Source organism: Tamandua tetradactyla, chromosome 6 (assembly GCF_023851605.1).
Source record: "Tamandua tetradactyla isolate mTamTet1 chromosome 6, mTamTet1.pri, whole genome shotgun sequence".
Classification (NCBI taxonomy): Eukaryota; Metazoa; Chordata; class Mammalia; order Pilosa; family Myrmecophagidae; genus Tamandua; species Tamandua tetradactyla.
In genome coordinates, this window is record NC_135332.1 from 72,570,195 (window position 1) to 72,591,820 (window position 21,626).

Genomic DNA, 21,626 nt, shown 5'->3' on the forward strand with positions numbered 1-21,626 from the left:
GAGTTCTCCTATGCTATCGTTCTTCAAGACTGTTCTCGCTATTCTGGGTTCCTTGCAATTCCAGATGAATCTTAGAATGATGTGTTAATTTGTGCAGAGTCACCAGCTGGGTGCTGACAGGGACAACACTAATTGTGTAGATAAGTTTGGGAAGTATTGCTGTCTTAAAATGTTAACTCTTCCAATCCAGGAAAATGAGATGTTTTCCCATTTATTTAGATATTCCTCTATTTCAACAATACTGTGTAATTTTCAGAGTATAAGATTTGCACTTTTGTTAAGTTTATTCCAAGTATTTTATTCTATTTGGTGCTATTGTAAGTAGAATTGTTTTCTTAATTTCACTAATACACATTCATTGCACGTGTATAGAAATACAACTGAGTTTTGTACATTGATCTTGTGTCTTACAAACTTGCTGAACTCATTAATTAGTTCTAATAGTATTTTAGCAGATTCCTTAGGATTTTCTATATACAAGATCATATCATCTGCAAATATAGATAGTTTCGCTTCTTCCTTTCCAATCTGCATGTCTCATTTACTTTTCTTGCCTTATTGCCCTGCATGGTTTATCCAGTATGGTATTAGAAGGAGGTAGTCATGGCAGACAGCTGTGCCTTGTTCCTGTTTATGAGGGGCAGGGGTTGGGGGGGTGGGAAGCATCCAGTCTGTCATCAGTAAGTATGATAGCAAGTGCAGGTTTTTCATAGATATGCTTTACCAGATTGAGGAAGTTCCCTACTTTGTTATGTGTTTTTATAGTGTTGGATTTTGTCAAATGTTTTTTCTCCATTGTATTGGTTTGCTAAGCTTCCAGAATACAATATATCAGAATATATATACCATTCATAGAACAGCTTCTATGAAGGGAATTTATTAATTTGCAAGTTTATAGTTCCAGGGCTATAAAATGTCCAAACTAAGGCATCCATGGAAGGATACCTTGACTCAAGAAAGGCCGACGGGTGCAGAACACCTCTATCGGCTGGGAAGGCACAGGGCTGGGAAGGTCCTTTGGCTTCTCATTTCAGACAGCTTCTCTGGGGAATTTTCTTTCTTCATCTGTAAACATCTGGGTCTTATGTTGGCCCTTTCAGCTCTTTGGGCTCTTTCCAAAATGGTTCCCTTTTAAAGAACTCCAGTAAGCAATCCCACCTTGAATGGGTGAAGACTCATCTCCATGGATACCATCTAATCAAAAGGTCCCACCAACAATTGGGTGGATCACACCTCCATGGAAACAACTTAATAAAAAAGATCCCACCCATCAGTATTGAATGAGGATTAAAGAACATCTTGAAAAAGAAAGACTTCCAGCCAAGAATTTTGTACCTAGCCAAATTGCCCTTCAAAACTGAGGGAGAGATTAAAATTCTCACAGACAAATCCTGAAAGAATTTGTTCACAAAAGACTGGCCTTACAAGAAATACTAAAGGAACTTTGCCAATTGGAAAAAAAAAGACAGGAAAAGGAGGTCTAGAGGAGGGCACAGAAGTGAAGAGTACCAGTAAGGTTAACTTAAAGGATAAAAAGAGAAAGAGGGAAAAGAATATATAGATCTGACAAATAAAATCCAAAAGTTAAGATGATGGATTCAAGAAATGCTTTTTCAGTAATAACTTTGAATGTTAGTGGCCTAAACTTACCAATTAAAGATAATGGCATAATGGATTCAGTAACATAATCCAACTATATGCTACTTATAAGAGCCTTATTTAGACACAAGGATACAAATAGACTGAAAGCGAAAGGATGGACAAAGAGCCATGCAAGTTGTGACCAAAAGAAAGCAGGAGTAGCTATACTAATATTGGACAAAATAGACTTTAAATGTGAAAATATCAAAAGAAACAAAGAAGGACACTGTATATTTATATAAGGATAATTCACCAAGAAGAAATAACAACCACAAATGTTTATGCTTACAGTCAAGGAGCTCCAAAGTACACGAGACAGAAATTGGCAAAACTGAAGGGAATGGTGATGTTTCAATAATAGTAGGAGACTTCAATATATCACTCTTCTCTATAGATAGAACAACCAGACAGAAGATCAACCAGGAAATAGAGAAGTTAAATAACTTAATAAATGAATTAGACCTAACAGACATATATAGGCCATTGCTCCCCAAAACACCAGGATAAACATTCTTCTCTAGTGCTCATGGTACATTCTCCAGAATAGATCATATGCTGGAGCACAAAACAGAGCTTTATAAATTTAGAAACATTGAAATTATTCAGAGCACTTTCTCTGATCACAATGGAATGAAACTGGGTATCAATAACCACCAAAGAATGAGAACATTCACAAATATATGGAGATTAAGCAACCCACCCTTAAATAACCAGTGGTCAAAGAAGAAATTGTTAGAGAAATCAGTAGCTATCTGGAGATGAATGAAAATGAGAATACGGATTGTCAGAACTTATGGGATGTGGCAAAGGCTGTGCTGACAGGGAAATTTATTGCCCTAAATACTTATATTAAACAACAAGAAAAAGCAAAAATTGAGGACTTACCTGCTAAACTGGAGGAATTTGAGAAAGAATAGCAAACTAACCCCAAAGCAAAGAGAAGAAGAGAAATAACAAAGTTAAATGAATGGGAGAACAAAAGATCAGTAGAAAGAATCAATAAAACCAAACGTTGGTCCTTTGAGAAAATCAATAAAATTGATAGGCCAGTAGCAAGACTGACAAAGGAAAAAAGAGAAAGGATGCAAATAAACAGATAAATGAAAAGAGGTATGTTACCTCAGACCCTGGAGAAATAAAAGAAATCATAAGAGGATACTTGAACAACTATACGCCAACAAACTAGACAACTTAGATGAAATGAACAAATTCCTGGAAATGCACAGACAAACTACACTGACTCAGGAAGAAATAGAAGATCTTAACAAATGAGTCACAAGTAAAGAGATTCAATCAGTCAACAAAAATATTCCTACAAAGGAAAGCCCAGGGCCAGATGACTTCACAGGGAAATTTTATCAAATATTCCAAACAGAACTAACATGAATCCTGCTCAAACTTTTCCCAAAAATTGAGGAAAGAGGAATGCTACCTAACTCATTTTATGAAGCTAATATCATTTTAGTACCAAAACCAGGTAAAGAGGCTATAAGAAAGGAAAACTACAGGCCAATCTCCCTAATGAACATAAAGGCAAAAATTCTCAACAAAATACTAGCAAATGAATCCTGCAAAACATTAAAAGAATTATACACCAAGACCAAGTGGGATTTATACTAGGAATGCAAGGATAGTTCAATACGAGAAAATCAATTAATGTAATACAACACATTAACAAATCAAAAGGGAAGAATCACATGATCATCTTGATTGATGCTGAAAAAGCATTCAACAAAATTCAACATGCTTTTCTGATAAAAACATTTCAAAAGATAAGAATCAATGGTAATGTGCCAGTTTGAAAGAATATATATATCCTAGAAAAGCCATGTTTTAATCCTAATCCCATTTTGTAAAGGCAACTGTTTCTTCTAATCCATATTCAGTACTGTATGTTTGAAACAGTAATTAGATCATCTCCCTGGAGATGTAACTCAGTCAAGAGTGGTTATTAAGCTGGATTAGGTGGTGACATATCTCCACCCATTCAGGTTGGTCTTTATTAGTTTACTGGAATCCTATAAAAGAGGAAACATTTTGGAGAATGAGCCATTGATTGTACACGATACATGGAATGTTTGTATGGTAAGAATGTTCGTGTTTGTGTGTTGTTTTGGTTTGATAATACAAAATAAATGGGGAAAAAAAAAGATGTCAATTGTACCCAAATTGATCTACAAATTCAACACAATACCAATCAAAATTCCAACAACCTATTTTGAAGACTTGGAAATGCTAGTTACCAAATTCATCTGGAAGGGAAAGAGACCCTGAATAGCTAAAAGCATCCTAAAAAAGAAGAATCAAGTGGAAAGATTAACGCTTTCTGACTTAAGAAGCCACAGTGGTAAAAACAGCATGGTACTGGCACAAAGATAGAAGCATCGACCAATAGAATAGAATCGAGAGTGCAGAAATAGACCACCAAATCAATGGTCAACTGATTTTTGACAAGGCCTCCAAATCCACTGAACTGGGACAAAATAGACTTTTCAGTAAATGGGTATGGAAGAACTGGATATCAATAGCAAAAGAATGAAAGAGGACCCCAATCTTACACCCTACACAAAAATTAACTCAAAGTGGATAAAATACTTAAGTATAAGGACTAGCACCGTAAAGCTCCTAAAAGAAAATGTAGGGAAACATCTTCAAGACCTAGTAATAGGAGGTAGCTTCCTAAATTTTACACTGAAAGCCCAAGCAACAAAGAAAAAATAGATAAATGGGAACTCCTCAAAATCAAATGCTTCTTGCTATGGGCGGTATTTAACAGGAAAACATCAGCAGTACCAAAGCAACAGCAGGAGTAAGTAATGGGGGGAGGGACAAAAATTAAGAGAAGGTTTAGATTTCCTCTATGGTGAGAGTGTGTTTATTGGTTATCTTTCTCTTGGGAACAATGAAATTATCTAAAATTGAGAGTGCTGATGGACTGTGGACTTTGGGCATTATACATGATGCCTAATGAATGCAGTTGGCTAATGGCTACACTGACTGAGAAGTAGATTGGTGAACGATGGTGTGTACATATGGCCAAATTGTGCTGCTGAAGAGCAATCGCTTTTCTGGGCCACACAACAGTTTCAAACCAGTACATCCTTCTGTTGAGATGATGATGTCATTTTTTTCTATTAATGTTGATGTATTAAAATTGGTTTTCTGATATTAAACCAACCTTGCATTCTGGGATAAATCCCATTTGGTCATAGTGGGCATGCTTCTTTTAACTTGGTGCTTGGCAAAGTTTGTTTTTCCTTCTAAGCATCAGAGAGCATCAATTTATAAGTTAGCCTTAACTATTTTTTACTACTTAGAGGTGAAATGTTTTGTGAAAGCCTTGAACCGAAAGAAGAGAAATTCCTTGCCGGGGAATCAGAAAGAGAATTAAAATGGGTGTGGTCTTTGTAGGTACATGCAGTATGTGTTAATATTTCTCTCATATTACATTTGGAATTTTTCATGATGTGAAACTGCCAGGAAAAAGGTGGAAACTGGCAGGGAGCTGGCAGGAAAGGTGCTTTGTGGGTTGTGTTGCTGTGTATTTGTGTGCATGTCTTCACGCCTCTGATGCTAATCTCTTAAGTAAACAGAACCAGCATAAAGGGAATGGAAATGCACTGAGAAATGTTACGTATTTTTCTATTTTATATTTGGGGGAGTGGTGGCTTCTAATAATAAATTTCCAAATAGTTATAATAGATTTCCAAAATGCTTTTGGATGGGTCATTGACTTCTGCTATTTAAAGGCAAACCAATTTTTTTTTAGACTGTTACATTTTCTTCTCTTTGTGGATTTTCTTTTAGTCTCAGACCAGCATCCTTGATGGACTCTCCTGTCAAGATTGGCGGAAATTTGGCACACTTATGTCTGCTGTGATCACCAAGTCCTGGCCCGTAAACCATGGGGAATTTGTGTGCGATCTGGATGAGGTTTTCAAGCACCTGCTGTCATGGCCAGATGTCAAACATCTCTTCAAACTGTGTGGTATGTTCATGGGATGTGCTGGGAACATCCAAAGTTAGTGTCCTTCTGGTGTTGTGTAGGGATGAGGGTAGGGAATTTGACCTGACAGTGTTCAATGGGGCTGACGTTTGGTAAAGGAAGCACTTTGGATGGAAGGAGCCAGGAAGGCTCAGAATATCTTGAATGGTTGATAATAACTAATACTGGAATCCATGGTTCATTGGATACGTCCTGCATGTCAGCAGCTGTGCTCACAAAGCTTCCTCCATACAGTGCTGCAAACCTTCCTTGAGGACTTCATTTTTTAGATAAGGAAGCTGAAGCTTGGTTTGGAATGGTATTTACCCAAGATCTCAAAGAAAACAAGTACCAGGAGCTAAAATTCAAACCCCACTGTGTCTGGCTCTGTTGTTCTGAAATCTGTGGATTTTTAGTCTGATACTGGTGACCTTATAGAAAATTAAATACTATTTGATTCTTCCACCTCTTCCTTAGGCCCCAAGTATTCCGTGATAAAAAAATGAGGAGATAAGTGTGGTCCTTAAGACTCTAGATTCAAGTTTATATGCAGGTTATGTTCAGATTTGGTAAAAATACACTGGAATTTTTTCTTTTCTTTTTTTTTTTGGCGCGGGCAGGCACTGGGAATCGAACCCGGGTCTCCGGCATGGCAGGAGAGAACTCTGCCTGCTGTGCCACCATCACACCGCCTGTGCGCTGGATTTTTTTTTTTCCGCGTACTGGATTTTGAACTAAAAATCCCAGATAGATAATTCTGAGTCTCAGTTTCATCAGATAACTGGGACAGACAATAATAGCTAAGTCCCCTACGTGATGAGGCAGTTAGGGACTGAAATATAAGACCATTAAAAGGTGAGTGCTGTGTCGATTATTAAAAGCTACTTGATTGAAAGTAGTATATGTGTGGGCTTTTTAAAATGAATAGACTTATTTTTACAACAATTTTAGGTACACAGAAAAACGGAGCATAGCGCATGGAACTCCCAACCCCTTACACACACACACGCACACACACACACACACACACACACACACATTTTCTCTATTACTAACATCTTGCATCCCTGTGGTAACTTTTGCTACAACTGATGAACCAAATTGACAAATTATTAACAAAAGTCCATAATTTACATTAGAGTTCCCTGGGTTGTGTAGATCTGTGGGTTCTGAGAAATGTCGTTGTGTATCCACCAGTACAGCGTCACCCAGAACAATTTCACTGCCCCCCAGATTCTGCAGGCTCCACCTGTTTTCTCTCCCTTTCTCTCCCCACTCACTGGTCTTTTTTCTGCCTCTATCATTTGCCTTTTCCACAGTGTTACCTGGTTGGAACCCTGCAGTAGGCAGCCTTTTGGGACAGGCTTCTTTCACTTAGCAAAAGGCATTGCAGGTTCCTCCATGTCTTTCCGTAGCTTCCTAGCCAGTTTCTCTTTGTCGCTAAGTGATACTCCATTCTACGGAAGGGCCAGCTGGTTTACCCACCCACCTACAAAAAGCCATCTTGGTCACCTTGAGGTTTGGCAGTTATGAGTAAAGCTGTTGCTGTATTTGTTTAAAAAAAATTTTTTTTTGTATGGTGGGGGTCACATTGCATTCTTTTTCCATGTGACCGGCCTATTATTGCGACACCATTTGTTGAATTTTTCTCTTGGGGTGGGGGCAAGTGTATTCACCAGAAATCAAATCCGAGTCTCCCACATGGCGGACAAGAATTCTGCCACTGAACTACTCTTGCACTCCCTTTAAAAAGTATTTTTAATATCTTTACACACATACAATCCATCCAAAGTGCGCTGTGGCTCACAATGTCATCACACAGTTGTGTTTTCATTACCATGATCATTTTCAGAACATTTACATCACTCTAGAAAAAAGAATAAAAAGAAAAAGCCCACACATCCCATACCGCTTACCCCTCCCTCTCATTAACCACTAGTATTGCAATCTACCCAAATTTTTCCCCTATCCCCCCCATTATTTATTTATTTTTATCCTTTTTTTTTTTTTTTAATATATCTGTCCATACCCTGGATAAAGGAAGCTTCAGCCACAGGGTTTTCACAATCACACAGTCTCCTTGTAAAAGCTATATACTCATACATTCATCTTCAAAAATCAAGGCTACTGGAATACATTTCAACAGTTTCAGGTACTTCCCTGTAGCCACTGCACTATACCACAAACTAAAAAGGAATATCTATATAATGCATAAGGATAACCTCTTAACTCTGTTTGGCTTTCTCAATCCCATGATTCGGCCTCCAGGCTCATCCCCAGAAGTTCTGTCCTACATTGCCAAGGATATTTACACCCCTGGGAGTCATGTCCCAGGTAGGGGGGTGGGCAGTGAGTTCACCTACTGAGTTGGCTTTGAGAAAGAGGCCATGCCTGTGCAACAAAAGAGTTTCTCTGTGGGTGACTCTTAGACATAATTGTGAGTAGGCTTAGCTTCTCCTTTGCAGGAATCTTTCACAGGGACGAACCCCAAGGTCGATGGCTCAGCTTGTTGAATTGGATGGCCCTACTGCTTGCAAGAATATCAGGAATCCCCAGATGGGGAAGTTTATGTATTTTTTTGTTTTTTAATTTTGCATGGGCAGGCACCAGGAATTGAACCCGGGTCTCCAGCATGGCAGTTGAGAACTCTGCCTGCTGAGCCACCATGGCCTGCCCCATATTTGGTTGTTTTGTTCTGTTTTGTTTTCTTGACATGGGCAGGCTCTGGGAACTCATATTTGTTTTTTATAACACAGATAAACTTGGTCTTCTCATAATATTATACGAATCTTCTGGTAATTTAACTATGCATATTTAAAAATTCTCCCCTCTAACTTGATCCCCAGATTCCCATTCCAAGTTCTGCAAGATAGCCATGAGTTGCAGAACATAAAATCATCTTCTCCCCTCCAGTAGCCAAGTTCACACTGATGTTTCCATTTGTCATGAAAACACCTCCTGAGAGCTGTTTTGCAGGTAGCTCTTGTCCGAGCAGGCATGAAACGCATTCCTGGTGCAATGTAGTTCATTCTTCTATTGCAGGAATTCTCAACATAAAAGGAATTTCAAAGGACATTCCGTGTAGTTTAAGAAAGATATTCAGTATAGCAAAGGGGAGGGTGGGGAATGCAGGTTTAAAAATCGTTTTCTCCCAGCCGATGTGGGGATTAATCTTCATGAACAAGAAAGTTGTTTGGGAGATGGATTTGGATAAAACCCAAACCCCATGAGTGAATTAAGTTGGGGCAAATTATTGAGAATTCCCATACTTTAAAGAAATGAGGTGGGAAGGGAATTGGGGGGTCCACTGTTTAAACTATGTTATTTTTTTAAATACCAAAAAAAAACACTAAACAAAAATTCATAACTTTTGATCATTCCATTCTACATATATAATCAGTAATTCACAATATCATCACATAGTTGCATGTTCATCATCATGATCATTTCTTGGAACATTTGTATCTATTCAGAAAAAAAGAAATAAAAAGAAAACAAAAAAAATCATACATACCATACCCCCCACCCCTCCCCCTCACCAATCACCAGGATTTCACTCTAAATTTATTTTAACCTTTGTTCCTCCTATTATTCCTCTTTGTTCCATATGTTTTACTCATCTGTTGATAAGGTAGATAAAAGGAGCATCAACCACAAGGTTTTCACAATCATACAGTCACATTGTGAAAGCTATATCATCATACAATCATCTTCAAGAAACATGGCTACTAGAACACAGCTCCACATTTTAAGGCAGTTCCCTCTAGCCTCTCTACTACATTTTGACTAACAAGGTGATATCTATTTAATGCGTAAGAATAACCTACAGGATAACCTCTCAACTCTGTTTGGAATCTCTCAGCCATTGCTACTTTGTCTCGTTTCACTCTTCCCCCCTTTTGGTCGAGAAGTTTTTCTCAATCCCTTGATGCTGGGTCTCAGCTCATTCTGGGATTTCTGTCCCACATTGCCAGGAAGGTCCACACCCCTGGGGAGTCATGTCCCACGTAGACGGGGGAGGGTGGTGAGTTTGCTTGTTGTGTTGGCTGGAGAGAGAGGCCACATCTGAGCAACAAAAGAGGTTCTCTTGGGGCTGACTCTTAGGCCTAATAGGCTTGACCTATCCTTTGTGGGGCTAAGTTTCATATGAACAGACCCCAAGATTGGAGGCTCAGTGTATAGCTTTGATTGTCCCCACTGCTTGTGAGAATTAAACTATGTTCTTAACCCTGACCAGGAGCTGATGAGAAAATATTAGCAAATATTACGGAGGAGGGCAAGAAGTTGATGGCTGTTGCTGACTCCGTGTTGACAACCGTTGTTGATAACGTCCTAAATGGAACTATTTTAATCAGACAACTAAATCTGATCATCTCACACTGGAACCGGTTTCTCCGCATCTGGCAATTAAGTAAGTAGCAGGTTGATACAAGGGGCTTAGAAGGGTCGGGAATATGTGTTTGCATTCTAGTCAAGGGGTGATCTTGTTAGTGTTTATAATGAGTAGCATTTACTTGCCAGTAACTTGACAGGGAGTAGCTTATAATTCTCAGGAAAATAATAGGAGGGGTGCACAGGTAAGTTCAGTGGTAGAATGCTCACCTACCATGCAGGAGATCTGGTTTGATCCCCCAAAAAAGGAGGGGAAAGTGATGAAATAATTGCAAAAAAGAGTACTTGGTCTATTTTTATTCCATGCTGTTGTGCCCTTGCGTCAACCCTACTGAGAGAGTTCAGTAAACCCTCGCTCCTCACTCTGCCCATAGCGGAGGGGATGGATTGTGTCCAGAGGGAGCTGGGAGAAATGAGCTGCTATGGGAAGGGGTAGGCCTGCTTGATCTGTTGGCTTCCTTGTTTGCTTTTTGCTTTTTCCAGAGGGAAAAAGCCTTCCACCTGAGGAGCAAAAATATAATCTGAAGGAAGTGCTTACCTGGAGACAACTTGAACTAGTAACTCTACAGAGAGAAAAAAGACAGATTGGTATTCTCCTGAAGTTGTGTGAGAAGGTGAAACATCTGATAGAAGGTGCTATTCTTAAGAATTTAATAAACAAAATGAGGGGTCTCAAGGGGACAAGGGTTAGTAGAGGAGAATATAATAAACATTGATGACAATAGCAGGGCTTTATTTGGGAGGGAAGGCTCTTTTTTTTTGTTTAAAAGTTTAATGAAGTTGTACATGCACATGCATTTCTTTATTTCTAGGGGGAATTGATTTCACTTTCAGATATTTATTATTATTATTATTATTATTATTATTATTATTATTATTGGTATTTACCTCCCTATTTCGAAATAACATGGCTTGAGTGTCACTTTGTGTTTTCAGGTTGTGGAAAATGATGATATTAGATCTATGTTTCCAATCTGTGCCCTACATACGTAACCTTCCCTTTGCTCCCAGTCATATCACAGTTTTAGGAGGGTGACCATTTGGGGTTTACATGACCACACCTGAGTGACGGCACTGCGTGCAACTCAGCCTTGAAGCAGGCGGTGATTGTTTTGTGTTTCTCACACAAACTTTATTTCCTAGAATTATAATTCTTCTCTTCTCATGTGCAATGAATTTCTTTCTGATCCCAATCAGAAATAAATCCCAAACACACTCTTTGAAGATCTAGATTTCCTCTCGAGACAATCAGTTTGATCTCTCAGAAGGAGGCTCCCAGAACAGAAGTGGGGCTGTCATCCCCTCTCTCCCAGATCTCTTTCCTGTAAACTTTGACTTCCTCTTTCTTATTTCTATATTTCAATAGAACATACCCTCTCTTACCTTCCTGAGAAAGGAGGCACAGGAGGTTAAATTCCTGACACCATGCATGTCTGAAAACGTCTGCCCTCATGCTAGATTGATAATTTGGCTAGGTATCAAATTACAGATTAGGAATCATTTTCCTTTGGAATTCTGAAAGCCCTGTTCCATTGTCTCTTCAGTGATGCTGTTGGGAAGTTGGATGTAATTCTGATTATTGATCCTTTGAATGTGACTTTTTTTTTTCTCTTTCTGGGACCTCTTGAGATCTTTTTGTCCCTCCTATTCTGAAATTCCATAATAATTGGCATGGATCTATCTGCCATCCATTTTGCTGGACATTAGGTGTTTTTTTCCAGTCTAGAAATTCTGTTGAATTATTTCATTCACAAAATGAGGGGTCTCAAGGGGAGAAGGGTTATATATAGCAAGACTGCTTGTTGGCCGGTGAGAGCTGGCTTGGGTCAGAGTAAGAAGCAACAATCCCCTCCTTTTCCTCTTGCTGAACTCATATTAATTGGATATTGGCACTCCTGGAATGGTCACCTAATTTTCATAATTTTTCTTTCCTATTTTCCATCTCTTTGGTTGTGTGTGTGTGTGTGTTTTGGCTCTAAGAGATTTCTTCAACTTGATCATCCAGGCTTTTGTTGAATGCTTCCTTTAAACACTCATGTATATTTAATTTACAGGAGCTCTTTTGCTTCTCTGAATGATCCTTCCCTTGTCCATGATTGCAGGCTCTTATCACTCTGAGATAATAAGTGATATTTTTGTTTTAGAGGTTTTCTTTTCTTTGCAGTCAACTGTTACCCCTAAGTTGCTTTTATCTGTTGGTTTGTCTTGGTATCTGTCTTTCATGTTAAAGACTTTCCTCATATGTCTGGAAATTTTCCGTGGTCTGTTTATATTGAAGGAGTGGCCTAAAAAATTCATAGAAAACTCTGAATAAAATGATTTGGGCATTTCAGCCCTGTACTGTCTTACCGGGTGATATGCCTAGACCTTTTAATTGGTCTGTATCTGTGAGTCTTTTCTCTTGGACTGGTCAGATTCCCCAGAAAAGACTTTTATTCTCCTGTCTGGGATGTGTAGGCTTGGCAGCCAGGGTTTTCTGGGAGCCAAGGGGAAAATAAGTAGGGAAAGTTCACAGCCTCTGCCTTTATTCTATTGGGTATCTGTTACCTGTAATCAATTTCTGGGCTTCTAGGGAATTCTGTGATATAGATCTGGTTGGTTTTCAGCTCCCGCCAGAAAGTTCCCAGGCCCTATAAGTCATTTACTTTCCAACGTCTAAAATTTTGCTCCTCTCGTCTTTTCTATGCTTACTGTTTTTGTAGCTGTATGACTTCTAAAAATCTCTCTCCTCGGTGGGATTTGGGGAGGAAGTGAAAGTAGATGCATGTTTTCATCCTTCCCCAGAAGTTGCAATGCTTTCTTTATCAAAATTGGTGGGCAAGCTCCTGGGGTCAGGTAAAGACCTATGAATTCCTACTGAGGACAAAAGCTCCAGTATCCACTTCAGTTTTCTTAGAGAAGCAAGGACAGTAAGTACTGCCATAGTGAAATAAGATGATATGGTGACTAGAGGTTTGATTTCTGACATTTTATTTTTTTATGGTTTCCAAAGTGGACTTTGGAGAGATCGCACAGAAACACGCAGAAGACCTTAACGGTAAAAGATTAAATGACGTCGTGATGGTGAGGCAGCCCACCTCCTCACACTCTGTGCTTCGAACATATTACAACCTGAGCCCCCACCTCCAGAAAGTAACTGCAAAGGTAGACTTGCTGAAGGACAGCCACATCTTCCAGGTCTTCTGGGAAGAAGCGGCCGAGTTGCTGAACAATCCTGACGAGGAATCAGAGAGGGAGCCCATCCAACTTGAAGACGTATATAAGTATTTGTACCTTCCTTGTTATGAAAAGTTTGCGCAACTTTATCAGGACCTGAAGTTGGGAGAGGTCACCTTTGCCGAAATCGATGCCATCTTCAAAGACTTTGTAAATAAATACAAAGACCTTGCCGACGACCTCCAGATCATGTGCGCTGTGGATAGGGATTTCCAAAACGACTGGGTCAGCGAGCGAGTTGAGCAGATCAAGGAATACCACCACCTGCATCAGGCTGTTGACTCGGCCAAGGTCATCTTGAAGGTCAAGGAGAATTTGGGCCTGACTGGTGACTTCAGTGTGATTCACACTTTACTGAGCTTTGTAAGTTATTTGCCAGGGACTCCTAGGGAAGGCTTCTGCCTCCGATTCCGGGGTTGTTTTTTTTTTGTTGTTCCCCTATTATTTATTTTTATTCTATTATGTTTTACTCGTCTGTTGACAAGGTAGATAAGAGGAGCATCAGACACAAGGTTTTCACAATCACACAGTCACATTGTGAGAGCTATATCATTATATAATCATCTTTAAGAAACATGGCTACTGGAACACAGCTCCACAGTTTCAGGCAGTTCCCTCCAGCCTCTCCATTATATCTTGGATAACAAGGTGATATCTACTTAATGTGTAAGAATAACCTCCAGGATAACCTCTCGATTCAGTTTGGAATCTCTCAGTCATTGACTCTTTATTTTGTCTCATTTCACTCTTCCCCGTTTTGGTCGAGAAGGTTTTCTCAATCCCTTGATGCTGAGTCTCAGCTTATTCCGGGATTTCTGTCCCATGTTGCCAGGAAGGTCCACACCCCTGGGAGTCATGTCCCACGTAGACAGGGGGAGGGTGGTGAGTTTGCTTGTTGTGTTGGCTGGAGAGAGAGGCCACATCTGAGCAACAAAAGAGGTTCTCTTGGGAGTGACTCTCAGGCCTGATTTTAAGTAGGCTTGACCTATCCTTTGTAGGATTAAGTTTCATATGAACAAACCCCAAGACTGGGGGCTCAGCCTATAGCTTTGGTTGTCTGCACTGCTTGTGAGAATATCAAGAATTCAACTTAGGGAAGTTGAATTTTCCCCCTTTCTCATCATGCCCTGAAGGGGACTTTGCAAATACTTTTTTATTCACTGTTCATATCACTCTGGGATTCATTGGGGCATCACTCTGGACAAATCAACAAAATCTCATGCCCTACTCAAGGTTCCATGTACTTATGGTGTTCAATTAATCTGTCCACATAAGTTATATTAGGAAATGCACTAGTCAAAATATAAATGTTGTACCAAATAAACATTTTTTGCTTTAGACTCCTGGGTTGAAAAGCTGGATGGGATAATTTGGGTCACTTCCTCCAAGGAATCCCATGGGCACTGTGCTTTGTGCCTGGATAGGCCGAGGGCTTCATTTTTACCTTTGGTTATGTGTAGTGAAACTGCTCATTGGCTGGTGAGCGCTGGCTTGGGTCAGAGCAAAGAGCAAAAATCTAGGATGGGGTGATGATCCGTTTAGTCATCAAATATTAGTAAAGAATAATCTGATTTCTGTGAGTTGTCGAAGAAAAAACTGAATTTATTTTGCTGGCTATCCAACCACATCTCCCCATTCTAGGCAGGAGTAGCTAAGTGATAAATCATTTGTTAGAATGGAGGAGTCTCTGCTCTCTGGTTTTCAGACAAGTGTGTGTAAGGTCTGCTGTGGCCTATGTTTATAGTGCAGTCGGGTACGACAGTGCCTAAGCGCACAAAATTTGGAATAATACTCACTGAAGCCTAAATCCCATCCGGAGAGCCTTCGATAGGTAAGTCGCAGCCCAGACCCTTAGTTTCTTGTTCTCTAAAACAGGAAAAAATAACAGCATGTAACTGGCAGTGTGATTGTGAGGATTTGATTTTAAAATCCATGTAAAATGCTTAGGAAAGTGTCCAGAACAGAAGCAAAGGGGGATATTGATCAGGAAGGGGGGGGGGGGGGGAGGCGGGTATAAAAAACAATGAAGTTTCTATTTTACAAATCCTAACCCGTGTCCATTCGAGGATGTGGTGCTCCTTCTCTTTGCCCGTTGTCATGGTCCGGGGAGGGAGCGAGCCAACGGGCAGACAGCCTCGCTGTGCAGAGGTGGAGGGGCTCTGGCTGGCCGTTCCTGGGCCACAGCAAAGCCTTGTCTTGCAGACCGAAGCCCTCGAACGCTTTCACCATGAGAAGCTGAAGCAGATCAGCCCGGTTCTCATCCGGGCCAGGAGGCTGCTCCAGGACATCAATGAGACACGGCACCAGTGTCTGGAGGAGCTGTCCCTGCGGAGGGAGTTCCTCAGCTGGGTCCGGGAGGCTCTCGGAGGTAAAATTAACCGTGGGAGAAGCCAGCCGGGGTCTGAGAGTTTTCAGCTGGGTCCAGGGGGCTGGTGGGGAGCCCAGACCTTCAGGAACTCCCTCCCCTTGGCCATGTGCTGTGTGAAGGGCATGGAGACGTCATCTATATTCTTTTCTTGCATGCCAAGAGTGTGGTTCGTTTAGCATGGTGTTCCAGTTTGCTAGCTGTTGGAATGCAGCACGCCAGAGATGGACTGGCTTTTAATAAAAGGGGCTTTATTTCGTTAGTTCTTCAGAGGAAAGGCAGCTTTCAACTGAGGTTCTTTCTTACGTGGAAAGGCATAGGGTGATCTTGGCTGGCCTTCTCTCCAGGCCTCTGGGTTCCAACAACTTTCCCCAGAGTGACTTCTTTCTGCATCTTCACAGGCCTGGGTTGAGCTGCAAGTGCTGAGATGAGGTATGCTGAGCTGCTTGGGCTGTGCTACCTTGCACTCTCTCATTTAAGCACCAGCCAATTAAGTCAAACATCATTCATTGCAGCAGGCACGCCTCCTAGCTGACTGCAGATGTAATCAGCAGCAGATGAGGTTCTTGTATCATTGGCTCATGTCCACAGCAATAGAACTAGGTACCTTCACCTGGCCAAATTGACAACTGAATCTAATTACCACACGTGGGTAGAATCTACCGGAACAATTGTATTTCTCATGTTCTGGTATAAATGTTTCCTCTGCCACTTGTTTTCTCAGTCTGAGGATGCTTGCTGGGAACAGCTGAGAACAGTGTCTTAAAAATCCTGCCCCCCCTTGGCTTTCCTCCTGTTGAATTGACAAAAGGAGAGAAGAGCTTCTGTCCACCGGGAGATTTTACTTCAACATCCTCATTTCGTTTCTTTTGCAGCCAGGGCTCTGTGTCCTTTTTAACTCTTCAGTGACTTAGGGGCTCTGTGAAAGTTAATTCACGGGGCGGGGGGGGGGGGAGGTGGTGACCAAAGGAGAGGTTGGAAAGGAAGGCAGAAGAGGAAGGGAAGAGGGCAGCACCAGTGTGCCATGGAGGGTTTGCCCGGCTGCCATGCACTGCCCCCGAGGCTGTGCAGGCTCCGTCTCTCGCCTGGTGGCTCCCTGCTTGCAATGGTGGGCTCCGTCCACCCGACTCATGGCTTTGATCAGTAATGAACCCAAAGAGAATGTACAGAATGTATCGCAGGGTTGTCGTTGTTTTTAATAGATAACTGTCAGCATAGTGTTTCTGTCTGAGCCGCTGTTTCTTTTTGCACAAAATGGGGATCTTGTGCAGAGTAAGTGAAATCAGCTATTTGAAAGCCTGGAACAGCGCCTGGGACATTGGGGTTTTTTTTGTGAAGGTTAGATATTGGTCCGTGGTAAAAAGAAAAGGGACCCAGATTCTTATTGAAAGCAGAAAGCGGATACATCCCTGAGTATCCAGAGATCCATCACGAAAGACCAGTATCCGAGATGGGTCAGGGTGATGTCCCCATGGGGCTTTCCACGCTGACCTCACCTCTTCTCTTAAGACATCAATGAGCTGAAGGTGTTTGTGGACTTGGCGTCCATTTCGGCGGGGGAGAACGACATAGACGTGGACCGCGTCGCCTGCTTCCACGACGCCGTGCAGGGCTATGCGCCTCTGCTCTACAAGCTGGATGCCAGTGCGGGTTTCGATGAGTTCATGGAACACCTGAAGGAGCTGTGGAAGGCTCTGGAAAATGACCCGTACCTGCCCAGGAAACTGGTGAGTCTTCTTTCTGCCCCCAAAGCAGGTGAAGCTAAATAAGTTAAAACGTGATTGTGCAAATGCTGGCACCCGCAGGGGTGGGTTTTATGCAGCCATTTTTACGCGACTATGTTTAAGAACATGGTTCTTTGTGGAGATGCATTCTCACTCTTGCTACGCTAAAACACAGGATGCAGAATTGCATCCACGGTACCAAACATATACGGAAAAATAAAAGCCAGAGGGAAACATGCTAAAATGTGACCACTGGTTGTCTCTAGATCGTAGTCATTGCTAATTCATCCTTACACTTTTTGGTATTTTGCACAGTTAATACATACTAATTTTTTATCAGAGAAAAATATATACTTAAGTTGAAGGAAACTCTGCACCAGAGTGCTGGTAGACTTGTCCCATGTGACTTGCCTGGTGAGGGGAGACATGGTCACAAAACTGGGCCAGCTGGCACCTGCAGGTTTGTGTGAGGGCGAGAGAGGAGAACCAGGTGGGGCTGTAGAGGCTCAAGACCAAATGAAGCCCCAGCTGCTTGCAGTTTTTTCCTTGATTCTCTCAGTGACATCAGGGACCACAGAACTGGTGCCAATACCAGTTCCACAGTTCCAGTGTCGCCCCCCGGGAGGGTTCACTGCAGGGAGGTGGGGGAGACCAGGCAAAGATTGGCCTCGAAAGGGGAGCAGGGTGTGTGGCTACCCACCTCCTCGTCGCTGAGTGCCTTGCGCTGCTGGCCAGTGCATGAGATGGAGGTGGAGGCTGGGGAGTCGCCTCTTAGGGATGCAGGTGCACAGAGGCACAGGTGCCCGGGTAGAATGTAGCACGGTGGAGCAGCACCTGGCGCCGTGGTGGCACAGGGTGACCCCCGGAGAAGGGCAGGTGGGAGCCCTGAGAAAGTGGGGGAGATGCTGCAGGAGGAGGAGAAGGAGGGGGTCATGGACGGCAGGTCCATGTCCCCCGTTCTGCCCCGACAGTGTGATTCTGCCAGGAACCTAGAGTGGTTGAAAACAGTGAAGGAGAGCCACGGGTCCGTGGAGCTGTCGTCCCTGTCCCTGGCCACCGCCATCAACAGCAGAGGCATCTACGTCATCAAGGCCCCCATGAAGGACCAGAGGGTGAGCGTCCCCGGACGGGCAGGGCCGTGATGGGGGTTTGCCCAGTGGAAGTGGGGTGTGGGCGGGTGAGGGTTCACCTGCCAGAAACCGGCATCTGAACTTGCGCTCTTGCCCCAGATCTGCCAAGACACGGTTCTTCGTCTGCTGCTTCCTGAGAGCCATGGCGGCCGTGAAGAGAGGCGGGAGTATTCTCTAGAAGAGCTGAAAGAGCTTCTAAACAAGCTGATGCTGATGTCTGGCAAGAAAGAGCAGAACCATGTCGAAGTGGAGACATTTTCCGAGGTGAGGATTCATAGCTGCGTCGGAGCCGAACGCGCGTGTGGGGCCAGAAACCCCCCGTGGCTGAGCTGCTTGGGAAGCTAGAAATGGCTCTGGTCTGAATGTAATTGGTGAGCATCGTCCCATGGCCAAATCACTGTAGTGTCAAGCTAGTGAGTTTGCAGGATGTCTGAAACCAAATTCCTGATGTGGGGAGAGAAGTCGAAGGTATGATGGCCCCCGGATTCTTCTTGGGCCTCATAGAATGAGCTGTGCATGACACTGAAGAGGAGGGGACGCAGTAGGGGGTGCTTAGAGAGATGCTTTAACTGCCTCACTTACTCTGTGAATTAGCAGGTATCTGACACACCTGAAGATTTAGATGCCTTCCTTCACCAAAATCAAAAGTAACCTTATTGATAAAGACATGAGTTTATGTCAGTCTCTTTTTTCTTCTTTTTTTGTTTATTTTTTTAAATGCAAAAAAACACAAACACAAACATTCCTATTTTGATCATTCCATTCTACATATATAATCAGTAATTCACAATATCATCACATAGTTGCATATTCATCTTCATGATCATTTCTTGGAACATTTGCATCAATTCAGAAAAAGAAATAAAACAAAAACAGAAGAAAAAAACTATACATACCATACCCCTTACCCCTCCCTTTCATTGATCACTAGCATTTCAAATTAAATTTATTTTAACATTTGTTCCCTCATTATTTATTTTTATTCCATATGTTCTACTTGTCTGTTGATAAGGTAGATTAAAGGAGCATCAGACACAAGGTTTTCACAATCACACAGTCACATTGTGAAAGCTACATCATTATTCAGTCGTCCTCAAGAAATATGGCTACTGGAACACAGCTCTACATTTTCAGGCAGTTCCCTCCAGCCTCTCCATTACATTTTGAATAACAAGATGATATCTACTTAATGTGTAAGAATAACCTCCAGGATAACTTCTTGACTCTGTTTGGAATCGCTCAGCCATTGACACTTTGTCTCATTTCCCTCTTTCCCCTTTTGGTCAAGAAGGTTTTCTCAATCCCTTGATTCTGAGTCTCAGCTCAGTCTAGGGTTTTTCTCAATCCCTTGATGCTGAGTCTCAGCTCATTCCAGGATTTCGGTCCCACGTTGCCAAGAAGGTCCACACCCCTGGGAGTCATGTCCCACGTAGACGGGGGAGGGCAGTGAGTGTGCTTGTTGTGTTAGCTGGAGAGAGAGGACACATCTGAGCAACAAAAGAGGCTCTTTTGGGGGTGACTCTTAGGCCTAATTTTAAGTAGGCTTGTATGTCAGAGTCTCTTGATGTTTTAAATTCTTTCACATTCATTTGGGCTTTACAAAAGAGATCCTTTCTCTTTGCAACTTATTGCCTGCTAAAGTAGAGAGCCCTCCAATGAGGCCGATTATATTATCGGGGAAGGCAGGACTTTGGTGACAAACAAAAGGTCATTTGCCCAAGGTCACACAGCGAACCAGGGGCAAGAAACGAACCCAAGTCCTTCGAATCGCAACCCCTTATTGTCCACCTCATCCTGCTCTGTGACGTCCCCCTCCTGGTTCCTTTTCCCACAGGTGTTTTGCAACATGCAGAGGCTTGTCCAGTCCTTCATTAACCTCTACTTGGCCGGGAACATGCTGTTCAGGACCTGGGTGACAGAGGTGTACTGCTGTCCCCAGAGGGTCCCGTCCATCCACATGGACTTCGGTCTGGAGCCGGTGGACCAGCTGAGTGGGAGTGGGCCGGTGGCGCCGCTGCTGGAAGCCCTCTGCCGGCAGATGGAGCGTTTTCTGGAGGAGTGGCAGCGATTCGTGGTCGAGAAGCGGAGGGAGCACTTCTACCTCAACTTCTACACCGCCGAGCAGCTGGTCTACCTGAGCACGGAGCTCCCGAAGCCAAGCCCCAGCGAGGCGGCCCTGATCATGCTGTCCTTCATCAAGGGCGACTGCACCCCGAGCGACCTGCTGGAGGCCCGCAGGGGGTCTGGCGGGGAGGCCCGCCGCCGGGAGACAACGGTGATGGCGGAGCTTCCGCTGCTGCTGTTTGCCGAGTCCGGCCTGATGAACAAGCTGAGGGTGATCATGGAGCAGTCCATGGAGTGCATGGGCACCTTCCTGCCCTCCTGCCTGGACCTGGATGCCCTCGGCCGCTGCCTGGCGCACCTGGCCCGCCTGGGGGGGCCTCCCGTGGAGCGACGGCTCCCCCGGGGCCTGCAGGCGGGCCGACCCAACCTGGTGGTCTGCAGCCACGCCCAGGTGCTGCCGGCCGCCCTGGCCCTCTACATGCAGGTGCCGGACCAGCCCCTGCCCACCTACGACGAGGTGCTGCTCTGCACCCCCACCACGGCATTCGAGGAGGTGGCGCTGCTCCTGCGCCGCTGCCTCACCCCGGGCCGCCCGGGGCGCAGGGTCTACAGCCTGCTGTACGCCGACCAGCTGAGCTACGACGTGGCCTGCCGGGTGGAGGGCCTCTTCCACAGCCTGTGCCTGCAGCCCCACCCGGAGGACTACAGGCTCGTGCTGCTGTGCGACAGCGAGCGGGAGCACTGCTACCTCCCCTCGGCCTTCAGCCAGTTCAAGGTGCTCGTCACCCCCCAGGAGCCACTCGATGCCATCCAGCGCTACCTGGCGAGCCACTTCCAGGTCCCTCGGCAGACCCAGTCGGCCGCGGCTGTGTTCGGGGACAGCATGTGTGTTGGGGTCGTGTCGTCGGAGAGAGCCGGTGTGGGTAAGGAGGGAGCTCAGGTTCAGAGGCCGCCTGGCCACCCTGTGTGGTTATGCCCCTCTGCAGGTGGAGAGACAGAGGGTGGGGGAGAGGGGGTGACTCACCTTACTCATCAGCTTGGGCAGTGCCAGCATGGGACACCGTCTCCACCTGCTCCCCCACCCCCACCCCCATGGAGCAAGAGACCCT

The 21,626-nt window shown here is 43.6% G+C and overlaps 1 protein-coding gene across 4 annotated transcripts in view; it reads left to right on the forward strand.

The window, feature by feature from the left end:
* Window positions 1–21,626, forward strand: part of RNF213 (ring finger protein 213) — a 130,158-nt gene that overhangs the window by 49,419 nt on the left and 59,113 nt on the right. For all 4 annotated transcript variants that reach the window (XM_077166168.1, XM_077166170.1, XM_077166169.1 and 1 more), the window contains 9 exons: window positions 5,449–5,629; window positions 9,864–10,037; window positions 10,502–10,651; window positions 13,011–13,597; window positions 15,437–15,602; window positions 17,109–17,326; window positions 18,295–18,435; window positions 18,553–18,717; window positions 20,288–21,440. In XM_077166168.1, coding sequence (XP_077022283.1) covers window positions 5,449–5,629; window positions 9,864–10,037; window positions 10,502–10,651; window positions 13,011–13,597; window positions 15,437–15,602; window positions 17,109–17,326; window positions 18,295–18,435; window positions 18,553–18,717; window positions 20,288–21,440 — 2,935 coding nt within the window. The remainder of the gene's footprint in view (window positions 1–5,448; window positions 5,630–9,863; window positions 10,038–10,501; window positions 10,652–13,010; window positions 13,598–15,436; window positions 15,603–17,108; window positions 17,327–18,294; window positions 18,436–18,552; window positions 18,718–20,287; window positions 21,441–21,626) is intronic.